At 40.9% G+C, this 15,710-nt stretch overlaps 1 protein-coding gene across 2 annotated transcripts in view; it reads left to right on the top strand.

Annotated features, from left to right (window-relative positions):
• LOC117506348 (plexin-A2-like) overlaps positions 1–15,710 on the top strand; it is a 319,464-nt gene that overhangs the window by 261,456 nt on the left and 42,298 nt on the right. For both annotated transcript variants that reach the window (XM_034165840.1, XM_034165841.1), the window contains 2 exons: positions 10,647–10,789; positions 15,153–15,421. In XM_034165840.1, the coding sequence (XP_034021731.1) occupies positions 10,647–10,789; positions 15,153–15,421 (412 nt within the window). The remainder of the gene's footprint in view (positions 1–10,646; positions 10,790–15,152; positions 15,422–15,710) is intronic.

Here is a 15,710-nt window from a genome sequence, read left to right as displayed (position 1 = left end):
ATTTTAACGATCAACCTACGAGGTTGGACACGTAAGAAATTATTAATAGTGACTCACCAGTATTTCACAGTTCCTGTGACTGCGCCTTTTACCGAGCCCACAGACTCAGTAAGCGAATAGGAGGCAGGGAGAGCAATCGCCCACCTGATAAGGATGCAGAACACAATGCGCTGTTAAAAAAAAAAATAAGCATGCAAAATTGCACAAAAAATCTGCGAAACTGCAAGGCCGTGAAAGGGAGTTACGTTCTAAAAATAACCCGCGATAGGTGAAATCCGTGAAGTAGTCAGCGTTATTTTTTTACAATTATTATAGATGTTTTAAGGCTGTAAAACCCCTCACTACACACTTTATACACTTTTCTCAAACAGGCATTAAGGTGGCAGTAATTAAACCATTACTTAAAAAGCCATCACTTGACCCAGCTATCTTAGCTAATTATAGGCCAATCTCCAACCTTCCTTTTCTCTCAAAAATTCTTGAAAGGGTAGTTGTAAAACAGCTAACTGATCAGCTGCAGAGGAATGGTCTATTTGAAGAGTTTCAGTCAGGTTTTAGATTTCATCATAGTACAGAAACAGCATTAGTGAAGGTTACAAATGATCTTCTTATGGCCTCAGACAGTGGACTCATCTCTGTGCTTGTTCTGTTAGACCTCAGTGCTGCTTTTGATACTGTTGACCATAAAATTTTATTACAGAGATTAGAGCATGCCATAGGTATTAAAGGCACTGCGCTGCGGTGGTTTGAATCATATTTGTCTAATAGATTACAATTTGTTCATGTAAATGGGGAATCTTCTTCACAGACTAAGGTTAATTATGGAGTTCCACAAGGTTCTGTGCTAGGACCAATTTTATTCACTTTATACATGCTTCCCTTAGGCAGTATTATTAGACGGTATTGCTTAAATTTTCATTGTTACGCAGATGATACCCAGCTTTATCTATCCATGAAGCCAGAGGACACATACCAATTAGCTAAACTGCAGGATTGTCTTACAGACATAAGGACATGGATGACCTCTAATTTCCTGCTTTTAAACTCAGATAAAACTGAAGTTATTGTACTTGGCCCCACAAATCTTAGAAACATAGTGTCTAACCAGATCCTTACTCTGGATGGCATTACCCTGACCTCTAGTAATACTGTGAGAAATCTTGGAGTCATTTTTGATCAGGATATGTCATTCAAAGCGCATATTAAACAAATATGTAGGACTGCTTTTTTGCATTTACGCAATATCTCTAAAATCAGAAAGGTCTTGTCTCAGAGTGATGCTGAAAAACTAATTCATGCATTTATTTCCTCTAGGCTGGACTATTGTAATTCATTATTATCAGGTTGTCCTAAAAGTTCCCTAAAAGCCTTCAGTTAATTCAAAATGCTGCAGCTAGAGTACTGACGGGGACTAGAAGGAGAGAGCATATCTCACCCATATTGGCCTCTCTTCATTGGCTTCCTGTTAATTCTAGAATAGAATTTAAATTCTTCTTCTTACTTATAAGGTTTTGAATAATCAGGTCCCATCTTATCTTAGGGACCTCGTAGTACCATATCACCCCAATAGAGCGCTTCGCTCTCAGACTGCAGGCTTACTTGTAGTTCCTAGGGTTTGTAAGAGTAGAATGGGAGGCAGAGCCTTCAGCTTTCAGGCTCCTCTCCTGTGGAACCAGCTCCCAATTCAGATCAGGGAGACAGACACCCTCTCTACTTTTAAGATTAGGCTTAAAACTTTCCTTTTTGCTAAAGCTTATAGTTAGGGCTGGATCAGGTGACCCTGAACCATCCCTTAGTTATGCTGCTATAGACGTAGACTGCTGGGGGGTTCCCATGATGCACTGTTTCTTTCTCTTTTTGCTCTGTATGCACCACTCTGCATTTAATCATTAGTGATCGATCTCTGCTCCCCTCCACAGCATGTCTTTTTCCTGGTTCTCTCCCTCAGCCCCAACCAGTCCCAGCAGGGGACTGCCCCTCCCTGGGCCTGGTTCTGCTGGAGGTTTCTTCCTGTTAAAAGGGAGTTTTTCCTTCCCACTGTAGCCAAGTGCTTGCTCACAGGGGGTCGTTTTGACCGTTGGGGTTTTACATAATTATTGTATGGCCTTGCCTTACAATATAAAGCGCCTTGGGGCAACTGTTTGTTGTGATTTGGCGCTATATAAAAAAATTGATTGATTGATTGATTGATTAACATTTTCTCACTTTTCTCTCCTGTGTAAACACTCAAATTTCAAACCTTAGAAAAAAATAGAATGTTTTCCTATATAAATAATTATGATGGCTTTTAGAACTAACAAATTTAATTTTAACGATCAACCTACGAGGTTGGACACGTAAGAAATTATTAATAGTGACTCACCAGTATTTCACAGTTCCTCTGACCGCGCCTCTTCGTCATGGCGCCGCTCCGCTGTCCGGATTGGCTGATTACTCTGGTGGTATGAAAAATATTACCCATCCGCGAAAAGGGTGTATTGCTATTTATTCTTTAGTGTTTTATCCAATCATGTTGGCATATCATTTATAGCTATATGATAATGATAGATATTTGGTATTATTGGAAGATGACACCAAATATCTTCCCCATGACAATACATCTATAAGAAAAAACAATGACAAATATATTCTGACTTGTAATGAAGAAACGCACCAATCAAAGTATTACAAAAATACATTAGAGACAAATCTGTCACCACAGAAAAAAGTCACAATCTATATATTAGAAGCCAAGTCGTCAAGTGTACGTGTGTGCGTGTGTGTAACTATAATCACAGAGTGTCATGATTCTCAGGGGAGCTGGGCACAGCAGGAGGTAGGAGGCACTATGCAGACTCACAAGCAGGTGGTAGGATATTAAAAAAAAGGCTTGATCGAAAATTCAGGCAGGGGGTCTTGTCCGCAAAAAGGCAGTCAGCGAGGCGTAGGTACAGGCAGGTGTAAAGCAAAGACGTCATCAAAAAATACAGGCTGAGGTCAGAGCACGGCAAACAAGAGTTACAAGGGCTGAGACAAAGGCGAGGTCAAGAAAAACAGGCAGGGTCGGCAACAAAGAACTCTGGCTAGGAACTAAGGTACGTGAGCTGGAACGGAGACAGAACATCAACGAACAAGCACAGAACACACAACTCAAAGGGTTTAAATATACAGAAGAAAATTAGCAGCGATGTGAAACAGGTGTAGTGAGCTGGCAGGAGGAGGGCATGGACAAATAAAGATGAGAGAGACTGAGGCAAGAAAGTGCAGTGACAAGTGGGTGAGGAGATGACAGACAAAACAGGGTGTGGCCAAGAGAAATGAGGAAGTGCAGGTGCAGGACAAGAGAGTGCAGGGATCAGGCATGAACTAGTCATGAATACATGAGAACAGAGATGAGGAGTGTAGACAAGAGAGTCTAGTGACAACATGGACATGACTAATAACCATAAACTAGCAATATTAAAATAACAAGACCTAGAAGAACTAATGAACAAATGCCACATGGAATTTTGAAAAGACTAATACTTGACCCTAAAATAGAAAAGAAGGCAACAAGAAAATCAAAGGCTGAAAGTGGAACAGAACTGACAAATAATACAACCGAAGACCAGTGGCGGTTGCTGGTCTTTCAAGGAGGGGAAGCTCAATTTCGGCCTACATCATAAAATGTGTCAGTTTATTTATACGTAAATTCTACCCTCCGTTCCTTTTCAAGAAAATGATCTGTGACCCTGTCATACCAACAAGGCGTCTTTTCCAGGGACTTGACTAGTGTCCTCTCAATGGCCAGCAGAGCTAGGCTGCTTAAACAGCCTTGGCCCATGGTGTTGCGGGTGTAAGACTTGAGCCGCTTTAAACAGGAGAAGCTCCTCTCTACACCTGCAGATGTAGCTCCAATCGTTGCCACTAATGACAATAGTTTGTACACCTGAGGCATTGCACTGTCCAACTCCATGTCTTTCAGAAACAGCAAGAAATCACATAGCTTTCCCCTGTTGCTCTGCAAGTCCTGGTTTGAATATAGGACTTGAAGTTCAGACCTCAGTCTCCCTGAATCAAAGAAATGTCCAAAACTTTTCAGGACACTCTGAAATGCCTCCTCTGGAAACACTTGTCTCATCTCATCAAATTTCCCTGGATTGACTAATTCCAAGAAGCGCAGACTTTCCAAATTTGCAAAACACCGAGGTAGCTGCTCTGTGAGACTGTCTAGGATGGCCATGTACAGATTTCTGTAGCACTCCTTGGGATCCTGTAGTTGTGACAGACGGCGTTTTCTCATGGGCTGAGTTTGTGGGTCTGATGTGAGATCTGCTGCTTTGGCATAAACAGCTTGGAAAGCCCCCTCTGACCTCTTCTCTTTGACAAAAGCAATAAGAGACTCAATTCTTTTCTTGCAGTACAGAACATCCATAGCTCTCTGCTGGACAATGTCAAACACTACATCAGTGTCAGAGAAGATTTGTTCATATGTGTACAACATGAACACAAACTCAAAATCCTCCAGTTTCATCAGAAGGCCTTTGGCACAGTCTAGTGTGTCATCATCCATGGACTTATCTGCAAAGATCATCTCAAAAGTTTGCAGGAGGGCATCATAATTGTTTGCCACAGTGCTCAGTATCCGTGATGTGAAATTCCATCGAGTAGGAGCATTTCTGGGCAACCTTGAGCAGCCTGCAGACTCAAGAAAAGACATCCTCTTTGTGGATTTTGAGAAAAATGTGGCAAACCCAGAGAGTGATGCAAAAAATATTCTGCACTCAGATAAGCATTTAGCCCCCTGAGACAGAACCAGATTCAGTCTGTGTGCATAGCAATGCACAAACATTGCACTGGGGGCTATTGCTTTAACTTTGGCCTGCAAACCATTGAGAGCTGAAGCCATGACAGCAGCCCCATCATAGGTTTGCGCCACAAGTTTCTCCCTGAAATTGTAGCCTGCATGTTCTCATTCAAGACTTCAAAAACAGACTGAGCATCTCTTCCCCCAGAAACATCAAAAAATCCAGTAAAGCGCTCCTGAATTTTACCTGCCCTATCCACATAGCAAACAATGACAGAGAGTTGAGCATGGCAAGCTCTATCAGTTGTTTCATCTACCTGCCATGCAAAAAAGGGAGCAGCCTGGATTTCAATCAATCAATCAATCAATCAATTTTTTTATATAGCGCCAAATCACAACAAACAGTTGCCCCAAGGCGCTTTATATTGTAAGGCAAGGCCATACAATAATTATGTAAAACCCCAACGGTCAAAACGACCCCCTGTGAGCAAGCACTTGGCTACAGTGGGAAGGAAAAACTCCCTTTTAACAGGAAGAAACCTCCAGCAGAACCAGGCTCAGGGAGGGGCAGTCTTCTGCTGGGACTGGTTGGGGCTGAGGGAGAGAACCAGGAAAAAGACATGCTGTGGAGGGGAGCAGAGATCGATCACTAATGATTAAATGCAGAGTGGTGCATACAGAGCAAAAAGAGAAAGAAACAGTGCATCATGGGAACCCCCCAGCAGTCTACGTCTATAGCAGCATAACTAAGGGATGGTTCAGGGTCACCTGATCCAGCCCTAACTATAAGATTTAGCAAAAGGAAAGTTTTAAGCCTAATCTTAAAAGTAGAGAGGGTGTCTGTCTCCCTGATCTGAATTGGGAGCTGGTTCCACAGGAGAGGAGCCTGAAAGCTGAAGGCTCTGCCTCCCATTCTACTCTTACAAACCCTAGGAACTACAAGTAAGCCTGCAGTCTGAGAGCGAAGCGCTCTATTGGGGTGATATGGTACTACGAGGTCCCTAAGATAAGATGGGACCTGATTATTCAAAACCTTATAAGTAAGAAGAAGAATTTTAAATTCTATTCTAGAATTAACAGGAAGCCAATGAAGAGAGGCCAATATGGGTGAGATATGCTCTCTCCTTCTAGTCCCCGTCAGTACTCTAGCTGCAGCATTTGAATTAACTGAAGGCTTTTTAGGGAACTTTTAGGACAACCTGATAATAATGAATTACAATAGTCCAGCCTAGAGGAAATAAATGCATGAATTAGTTTTTCAGCATCACTCTGAGACAAGACCTTTCTGATTTTAGAGATATTGCGTAAATGCAAAAAAGCAGTCCTACATATTTGTTTAATATGCGCTTTGAATGACATATCCTGATCAAAAATGACTCCAAGATTTCTCACAGTATTACTAGAGGTCAGGGTAATGCCATCCAGAGTAAGGATCTGGTTAGACACCATGTTTCTAAGATTTGTGGGGCCAAGTACAATAACTTCAGTTTTATCTGAGTTTAAAAGCAGGAAATTAGAGGTCATCCATGTCTTTATGTCTGTAAGACAATCCTGCAGTTTAGCTAATTGGTGTGTGTCCTCTGGCTTCATGGATAGATAAAGCTGGGTATCATCTGCGTAACAATGAAAATTTAAGCAATACCGTCTAATAATACTGCCTAAGGGAAGCATGTATAAAGTGAATAAAATTGGTCCTAGCACAGAACCTTGTGGAACTCCATAATTAACTTTAGTCTGTGAAGAAGATTCCCCATTTACATGAACAAATTGTAATCTATTACATAAATATGATTCAAACCACCGCAGCGCAGTGCCTTTAATACCTATGGCATGCTCTAATCTCTGTAATAAAATTTTATGCTCAACAGTATCAAAAGCAGCACTGAGGTCTAACAGAACAAGCACAGAGATGAGTCCACTGTCCGAGGCCATAAGAAGATCATTTGTAACCTTCACTAATTTCATCCTTGATCTCATCAAAAACAGTGGCTGAAAGAGCTGAGATCAAGTCATTTTGGATTGTATGGGACATACCAGAAAACACAGCTGATGACTAGAATTGTGTGGCCAGGACAGAGTCATATTTAGCTAATGTTTCATTAAACTCCCTGTAATTCCCCTTGTTGGATGATTCAACACTCTCATCATGCCCCCTAAATGACAGCTCCTGACGGCCAAGCAAGGAAGTCACATCAATAAGGCGGTTTAGGAAAGCTCTTGTTTTGTTTAAATGCTTCATTATGTTTTGCCACTTGAATGCCAGCGCCTTCATTGATTGCATGATCAATCCTGACTCTGCCCAGGCAACTTAACCTTGCACATGCACTCACATGTTCATTGCTTTTTTCATGTCTTTTGTATGCCCTGTCAAAGTTGGACAGATCCCCAAAACCCACTTTTGACCAGACAACACATCCCTGAGATGATTTCATCAAGAGGCATGGCCAACAGTACATTTTATTTGTTACAGCACTTCCAGTCAGCCAGCTCACTTTGTCATACCAGTACAGCTGAAAAGACCTGTTACTTTTCCCCACGTTTTGCACCACATTAATCTGAGGAGTTGATCTGCCCTGCTGTTTAACTCTAAGTTTTTCTTCGTAAGGAAGACTATCAAATAGCTTCGCCACAATCCGGTCCACTACGTTCAAATTGTCTGCCATTATGTGCAGCTTGCTACCTAGCTAGCTCACTAGCTGGGACTGGCGCGAGGCTAGTGTGACGTGTGTCCGCCTGTGAGTGCTTTGTGACGGTGGAGGAGCTCAGCAGCACCCGCTGCTCGGTAGGGACAGAAACTGCGATAGAAGTCAGAAAGAGTGATAGAAGTCAGTCTCCAAACACAAGCAGCTACAAAAAAAAAAAACACCAGAAATAGAAGCTCGATTTGTCGCTAGTCGTTTTTAACACAGAAAATGCCGCTAAGAGGATTAGGAAAGTCTCCGGTTCAACTCAGAACCGAATGAAAATTAAAAAAATACTCCCACGGATGTTTACACCAAAAGATCGCTGATTGCTCATTTCGCTGTCAATCAAAAAGGGATTCAGCCTCAGACAGATCATCCAATCATCATGCAGAAGCTGAGCGTCCGGGCCAGCCGAGGCCAGGCCACTGCTCCATAGACCCCCAGACACTCTGATCGTCCGATGGGCGGGACAAAGCCCAGCATTTATCCAATGACTCGTCTCGTTTCGCTGCATGCTTTGTGTCGTTATTGAAGTCTGTGGACACTCAGCGTCCACACTGTTTAAAGCACTGTGAAGCTGCGGGTTTGAGTGAGAGGGAAGCTGCGTCGTTACCAGTGATAAGAAGCTGATTCTGAACAAAAGTTGAGCGCGTTGTAGCGCATATTTAGTCAGTGACATGTACACACAACAGTATATATTTGATCACTTATTTTTTTACATTTTAGGGGAAGCTGAGCTTCCCTTGCAGTCTTAGAACAATCGCCTCTGTCGAAGACTAATGTGGTAAACCTGACAAATCAAACTAGTGACATAAAGCAAACATGAAAGAAACAAAAAGTGGATCAAAACTAAACTAAACAAGAATGAAACTCAACATGTGGCTGAAATGTGATGAACAGAAAACAACAAGCTGTGACAAAAGCAACATAAACAGATGATCAAAAAAAGAAGACAAAAGAACTCAATAAGGACAGACTGACAGGAAAACATAACTGTCGAGGACCGAGGAGGGGCAAATCATGACAGAGAAACTGGGAAGAGCTGACATTTGCCATTTGATATGTTTATGTATTTCGGGGCAAGGATGATGCCACAAAAATGGAAAGTTGATAGGACTAATATTTTTGGAGAAAGTAGGGTAACAACAGTGAGCAATGGATGTTGATATCACCATTAATCAGTCACTGGTAACCAGACAAGCTCTGAACAAAGGTAATACTTCAACCTTGCCAGTTGTAAAACATGACATCAGCTAAATGTGTCAAATAATAAATACAATTATTCACAAAACCTTTTCATTTTAAGTTCCTGTACTTTCAGTTAAAATCATTATAGAAAAATTGCATAATTTATTACTGGCATTAAAAATATGTCAGCTACCTATTTTATAAACACTACCAGATCTAGAACCCATGGATCTCCACGGGCAATGCGCTAGTTTACTATAATACAAAAAACAGTTGGTTATACAGATTTGTATGGAACAAGACCTAAGAGGATATGTTATCCATGATTAGAGAACCTTTGTAGCCAAATGAAGATCTCAAAATAATACACTATCTAAAATATATACGAGGTCTATTAGAAAAGAAACTGACCGTTTTATTTTTAAAAAAAACTATATGGGTTTGATTCATATGTTTTTACGTCAGCCAAGCTTGAACCTTCTTTCGCATGCATGAGTTTTTCCACGCCTGTCGGTGACGTCATTCGCCTGTGAGCACGCCTTGTGGGAGGAGTGGTCCAGCCCCCTCGTCGGAATTCCTTTGTCTGAGAAGTTGCTGAGAGACTGGCGCTGTGCTTCATCAAAATTTTTTCAAAAACTGTGAGGCACATCTGACTGGACACCATTCGAGAAATTAAGCTGGTTTTTGGTGAAAATTTTAACGGCTGATGAGAGATTTTGGATTGTTTCTATTGCTGTAAGGACTTCCCACAGAGCGGGACATCGCGCAGCGCTCCGAGGCGACGTCGTCATCCTGTTTCAAACTGAAAACCTCCAAATTTAAGCCTCTGTTGACCCAGGACGTCGTGAGAGAACAGAGAACTTTCAGAAGAGGTCGGAATCAGCAGTTTATCCAGACATTCCACTGTTAAAGGAGATTTTTTTAATGAAGGACGTGCGGATGGATTGGCGCATCGGTGCGCCCGCCACAGGAAAAACACCTCTGTGTTGATAACCATTTGTAAAATCCAGGCGGCTTTTGGTGGCTTTCAGTTGAGTGAGTATCTGAGAAATTGTTTAACAGCAGGGCATGTTCCAACTTGTCCTTAAGGCTTCCAACGGAGGTGTTTTTCCTGTGGCGGGCACGCCGCGCCGGCTGTGAGCCGACGCGCCAATCTGTCCGCACGTCTTTCATTAAAAAAATCTCCTTTAACAGTGGAATGTCCGGATAAACTGCTGATTCCGACCTCTTCTGAAAGTTCTCTGTTCTCTCACGATGTCCTGGGTCAACAGAGGCTTAAATTTGGAGGTTTTCAGCTTGAAACAGGATGACGACGTCGCCTCGGAGCGCTGCGCGACGTCCCGCTCCGTGGGAAGTCCTTACAGCAATAGAAACAATCCAAAATCTCTCATCAGCCGTTAAAATTTTCACCGAAAACCAGCTTAATTTGTCGAATGGTGTCCACACGGATGTGCCTCACATTTTTTGAAAAAATTTTGATGAAGCACAGCGCCAGTCTCTCAGCAACTTCTCAGACAAAGGAATTCCGACGAGGGGGCTGGACCACTCCTCCCACAAGGCGTGCTCACAGGCGAATGACGTCACCGACAGGCGTGAAAAAACTCTCCCATGCCCACGAGGGTTCAAGCTTGGCTGATGTAATCACACGTGATTCAAATCCATATGGTGTTTTTAAAAAATAATAAGGTCGGATACTTTTCTAATAGACCCTGTATTTTTGTTTTCAATCTGACTTTCTACAAAAAGTGCCTTAGGATTTGATAGAGAACCAAATGTGTCTCTATGAGCTATACTGCAATTCTCCACTGGCACTTGGGCAATTCTACAGTAACCAAAAAGAATAAGAGAAAATTTGTAATAATGGGATAAAATATTACCAGTTTTGCTGTGATTATGATTCCATACTGTACAATTGCTAACCTAGGCTACTTTTTTCAAATATGTATTGAAATATAATACCAGAGAATGTTTTCCAGTGACAGAAATGTTCATGCTCTGTTTAAATGCAGCGTTTGCAGAACTGCAGACGGACATCAATGAACTAACAAGTGATCTGGACAGAGCTGGCATACCCTACCTGGACTATCGCACTTATGCTATGAGGGTTCTTTTCCCTGGCATAGATGACCACCCTGTACTCAGAGAGCTGGAGGTAAGAAGCATCTGAAGCAGGACTTTCATATATTTTCCTGATATCTTTGTTATAAAGTTCTGGTCAACACCAAACTAATTTGAATTTCATACTTGTGCAAGAAATATCAAACTGCTGTCAAAGTCAATGTGAGGAAATGTTTGCATGCAAGTCACTTGATGGAGTTTGTATTGATGTCTGTAGTAGCTGGAAGAGTTTGTGGGCAGATTTTGACATCATCATACACATGCAGCTGTTATTGTTCAGCATCTACGCAGTGATGACATTAGATTTTAGCCATCAACACAAATACTTTAAAATAATTTAGTAAGTCCCTTCGGCTGCTCCCTTGTTTGCACTTGGGGTCGCCACAGCAAATCCAAGGTGGATCTGCATGTTGAATTGGCAGAGGTTTTACGCCGGATGCCCTTCCTGATGCAACTCCACATTGCATGGAGAAATGTGGCAGGCATGGGATTTGAACCTGGAACCTTCTGCACTGAAACCAAGAGCATTAACCACTTGGCCACCCCTGCCCACCTTAAAACCATTTAATGTCCCTAAAACTAGCCTTCAAACTAAACCCTCATCAAAGCCATTGAGGCATAAAATAAATCAGAATAAAAATCATGAATGCTCTGAAAGCACCATCCCACCATGTCTCAGTAAACCTAAACCTCATGGACAGTTTTTAGAGATGGCATAATTTTGCCAACTCACAAAATAATCTTTTCTGCACATTTTCAGTCCAGATCACACAAGTTCAACTTTTAGTAGCATACACTATAAGCCATTGTTCTGAATAGTACCATATTCTTTAATTTAAGGTGGCATGTATATACAACCCCTGGCAATAATTATGGAGTCACCGGCCTCGGAGGATGTTCATTCAGTTGTTTAATTTTGTAGAAAAAAAGCAGATCACAGACATGACATAAAACTAAAGTCATTTCAAATGGCAACTTTCTGGCTTTAAGAAACACTATAAGAAATCAGGAAAAAAATTTGTGGCAGTCAGTAACGGTTGCTTTTTTAGACCAAGCAGAGGGAAAAAAATATGGACTCACTCAGTTCTGAGGAAAAAATTATGGAATCACCCTGTAAATTTTCATCCCCAAAACTAACACCTGCATCAAATCAGATCTGCTCATTAGTCTGCATCTAAAAAGGAGTGATCACACCTTGGAGAGCTGTTGCACCAAGTGGACTGACATGAATCATGACTCCAACACGAGAGATGTCAATTGAAACAAAGAAGAGGATTATCAAATTCTTAAAAGAGGGTAAATCATCATGCAATGTTGCAAAAGATGTTGGTTGTTCACAGTCAGCTGTGTTTAAACTCTGGACCAAATACAAACAACATGGGAAGGTTGTTAAAGGCAAACATACTGGTAGACCAAGGAAGACATCAAAGCGTCAAGACAGAAAACTTAAAGCAGTATGTCTCAAAAATCGAAAATACACAACAAAACAAATGAGGGACGAATGGGAGGAAACTGGAGTCAACGTCTGTGACCGAACTGTAAGAAACCACCTAAAGGAAATGGGATTTACATACAGAAAAGCTAAACTAAAGCCATCATTAACACCTAAACAGAAAAAAACAAGGTTACAATGGGCTAAGGAAAAGCAATCGTGGACTGTGGATGACTGGATGAAAGTCATATTCAGTGATGAATCTCGAATCTGCATTGGGCAAGGTGATGATGCTGGAACTTTTGTTTGGTGCCGTTCCAATGAGATTTATAAAGATGACTGCCTGAAGAGAACATGTAAATTTCCACAGTCATTGATGATATGGGGCTGCATGTCAGGTAAAGGCACTGGGGAGATGGCTGTCATTACATCATCAATAAATGCACAAGTTTACATTGATATTTTGGACACTTTTCTTATCCCATCAATTGAAAGGATGTTTGGGGATGATGAAATAATTTTTCAAGATGATAATGCATCTTGCCATAGAGCAAAAACTGTGAAAACATTCCATGCAAAAAGACACATAGGGTCAATGTCATGGCCTGTAAATAGTCCGGATCTCAATCCAATTGAAAATCTTTGGTAGAAGTTGAAGAAAATGGTCCATGACAAGGCTCCAACCTGCAAAGCTGATCTGGCAACAGCAATCAGAAAAAGTTGGAGCCAGATTGATGAAGAGTACTGTTTGTCACTCATTAAGTCCATGCCTCAGAGACTGCAAAAGCTGTTATAAAAGCCAGAGGTGGTGCAACAAAATACTAGTGATGTGTTGGAGCGTTCTTTTGTTTTTCATGATTCCATAATTTTTTCCTCAGAATTGAGTGATTCCATATTTTTTTTCCCTCTGCTTTGTCTAAAAAAGTAACCGTTACTGACTGCCACAATTTTTTTTCTTGATTTCTTATAGTGTTTCTTAAAGCCAGAAAGTTGCCATATGAAATGACTTTAGTTTTGTGTCATGTCTGTGATCTGCTTTTTTTCTACAAAATTAAAGAACTGAATGAACATCCTCCGAGGCCGGTGATTCCATAATTTTTGCCAGGGGTTGTACATCTAAGCTATGCTGTTAGAGAAAATTAAAGTAAGTAGCAGGACCTACTAAATATCTGCTACTTCAAGGTGTTGAAGTAGGTATTGAAAAAGTGTGTGTGTGTGTGTGTGTGTGTGTGTGTGTGTGTGTGTGTGTGTGTGTGTGTGTGTGTGTGTGTGTGTGTGTGTGTGTGTGTGCGTGCATTGGGGGAAGGGGCTTTTAAATAATTTAAGGGGGTGGGTTATTTTGGTTACATGTCACAGTGGTGTTAAGCAAGCTGTCAGTCATAAATTCTGCTTAAATCAGTTGATTATCTGTGAAAACCCTCAAAATTGTGGGATGTTGGAGATGGTGAACATTAACTGTCAAACACGTGATAATGTAAAAGGTAAAAAGGGATTTGGCACTATATGAGCCATTTAATCTGATCTTATCGGATCCAAGACCATTTTATTTTTAAATCTGCTTATTGAAGACTAAAACCTGCATGGACAAACCTCATGAATCAAGCATTTTTAAACCATTTTAACCCTGTAAGAGCTCAGAGGTGACTCTTTAATTAATGATCGTGTAAACCTCGTCAGTGTTTCACCACAAAACACCGGATCAAGTCCAGAACCCTCACAGTTGAGATATATGTAACAATGACAGCTAATCAAGCAAGTTACTTGCTATGAAAAGTATTTAACAGGTATTTCACATACGTGTGTTGCTGAACAGGAGGAAACATTAACGAATCTCTTATTCATCACATCTGAGAACATCAAACTAATCTGTGTTCTGGAGATGTGTTGATAGTGTTATTTTACTTTGGTGCTACTTAAAAAAATACTTCTGGTTTGATGCTGTTGTTTAAACACTGCAAATAAGTATTCAAAGACACACACCATCTAACCAGTAATTACTCCCAAAAACACTCCATTTACAGACCAACCCCGTGACCTCAAAACAAAAAGGATCAATGTATAATTAATCTAGATCAAAATAAAAAAAATTACACATTATAGGTGCTGCATTTAAATAAACCTAAATTAATGCGTTATTTTGACAGCCATAATCATAATATAGCAAATCATATATAGCACCTTTAAGGGGACGGTGCTGTATAAATTAAAAACAAACTCACATCTACTCTGAGAATGAAAGATGATGCCTTCAAGTAAAAAGAACAAAATCAGGATATCTCAGTTTGTACACAAGGAAGACACCTCATCTTGCAATAAATCTGAGCACATTGTCAGGGACGACTTGATTGATGAAACATGGCCCCTTTTGTTCTTTCTTTTTTATTAATATCATTTGTGACTCAGTTGATTGGCCCAAGCAGAGGGTCACCCCTTTGAGTCTGGTCTGCTTGAGGTTTTTTCCTCAGAGGGAGTTTTTCCTTACCACCGTTGTTCTGGGGGTTAGTAAGGTTAGACCTTACTTGTTTGAAGAACCTTGAGGCAACTCTGTTGTGATTTGGTGCTATATAAACGAAAATAAATTGAAAATAAAAATGAAAATAAAATGAATAAAATAAAATGAAAATAATTCATGCTGTTGGCATGTTCACCATCATGATTTTAAAGCATCAGTGTTGTAAAGGGCCTCTGTTGTTGCATTTTAAACATAATCACTTTTTCATCAAAGAAGGCAGCCCTTCATTTTTGGCTGCAACCTCGTGCTAATGTATTTTTCAGATTGCGCCAAACTGCAGCACTGAATAATTATAAATCAAACACTTCCTGTTCGGGAAATGGCGCCTAAACATAAAGGTTAAACCAGTAACGGCACCAGTGGTAGACATTCTATTTGTTGCATGTTGGGCATTTTTACCACACTGCCACAAATCTTTTTTTTTCCCCCTGTATGTTTAATTCAATTTTGCAGGTGCCTGGAAGTGGACAGGCCGCCGTGGAGAAAGCCTTGAAGCAGTTTGCTCAGCTGGTGAATAATAAGGTTTTCCTGCTGACGTTCATCCGCACACTGGAGCTGCAGCGCTCCTTCTCCATGCGTGACCGTGGGTACGTGGCGTCGCTTATCATGACGGCTCTGCAGGGACGGCTGGAATATGCGACTGACATCCTCAAACACCTGCTGTCAGACCTTATAGAACGCAACCTGGAGAGCAAAAACCACCCCAAACTACTACTGCGCAGGTAAACAGCTGCTTTTGACAACATGGCTGCATATTTCAGTAATACCCGTTATAGGTATGTGTAGATTAAACAGGCAGTAGAATGTTTAAATATGTCATTTAATGTAATTAGCACAGCAGATAACTGAAACAATCATGCAAATGGTGATAAAAGCATCAAATTCAGCAGAAATACTCCTTAGACACTCCTCTTTTGAAAAAACGATTGGCCACTTGACTTTTCAATTGGTGGTCAGGTAGGGGTCAATTGAAGAATTACACAGAGGTCAAAATTCAAAGATGCTCCAGTC

Source organism: Thalassophryne amazonica, chromosome 3, assembly GCF_902500255.1.
Source record: "Thalassophryne amazonica chromosome 3, fThaAma1.1, whole genome shotgun sequence".
Taxonomy (NCBI): Eukaryota; Metazoa; Chordata; class Actinopteri; order Batrachoidiformes; family Batrachoididae; genus Thalassophryne; species Thalassophryne amazonica.
This window is presented reverse-complemented; position numbering and strand designations above follow the sequence as displayed.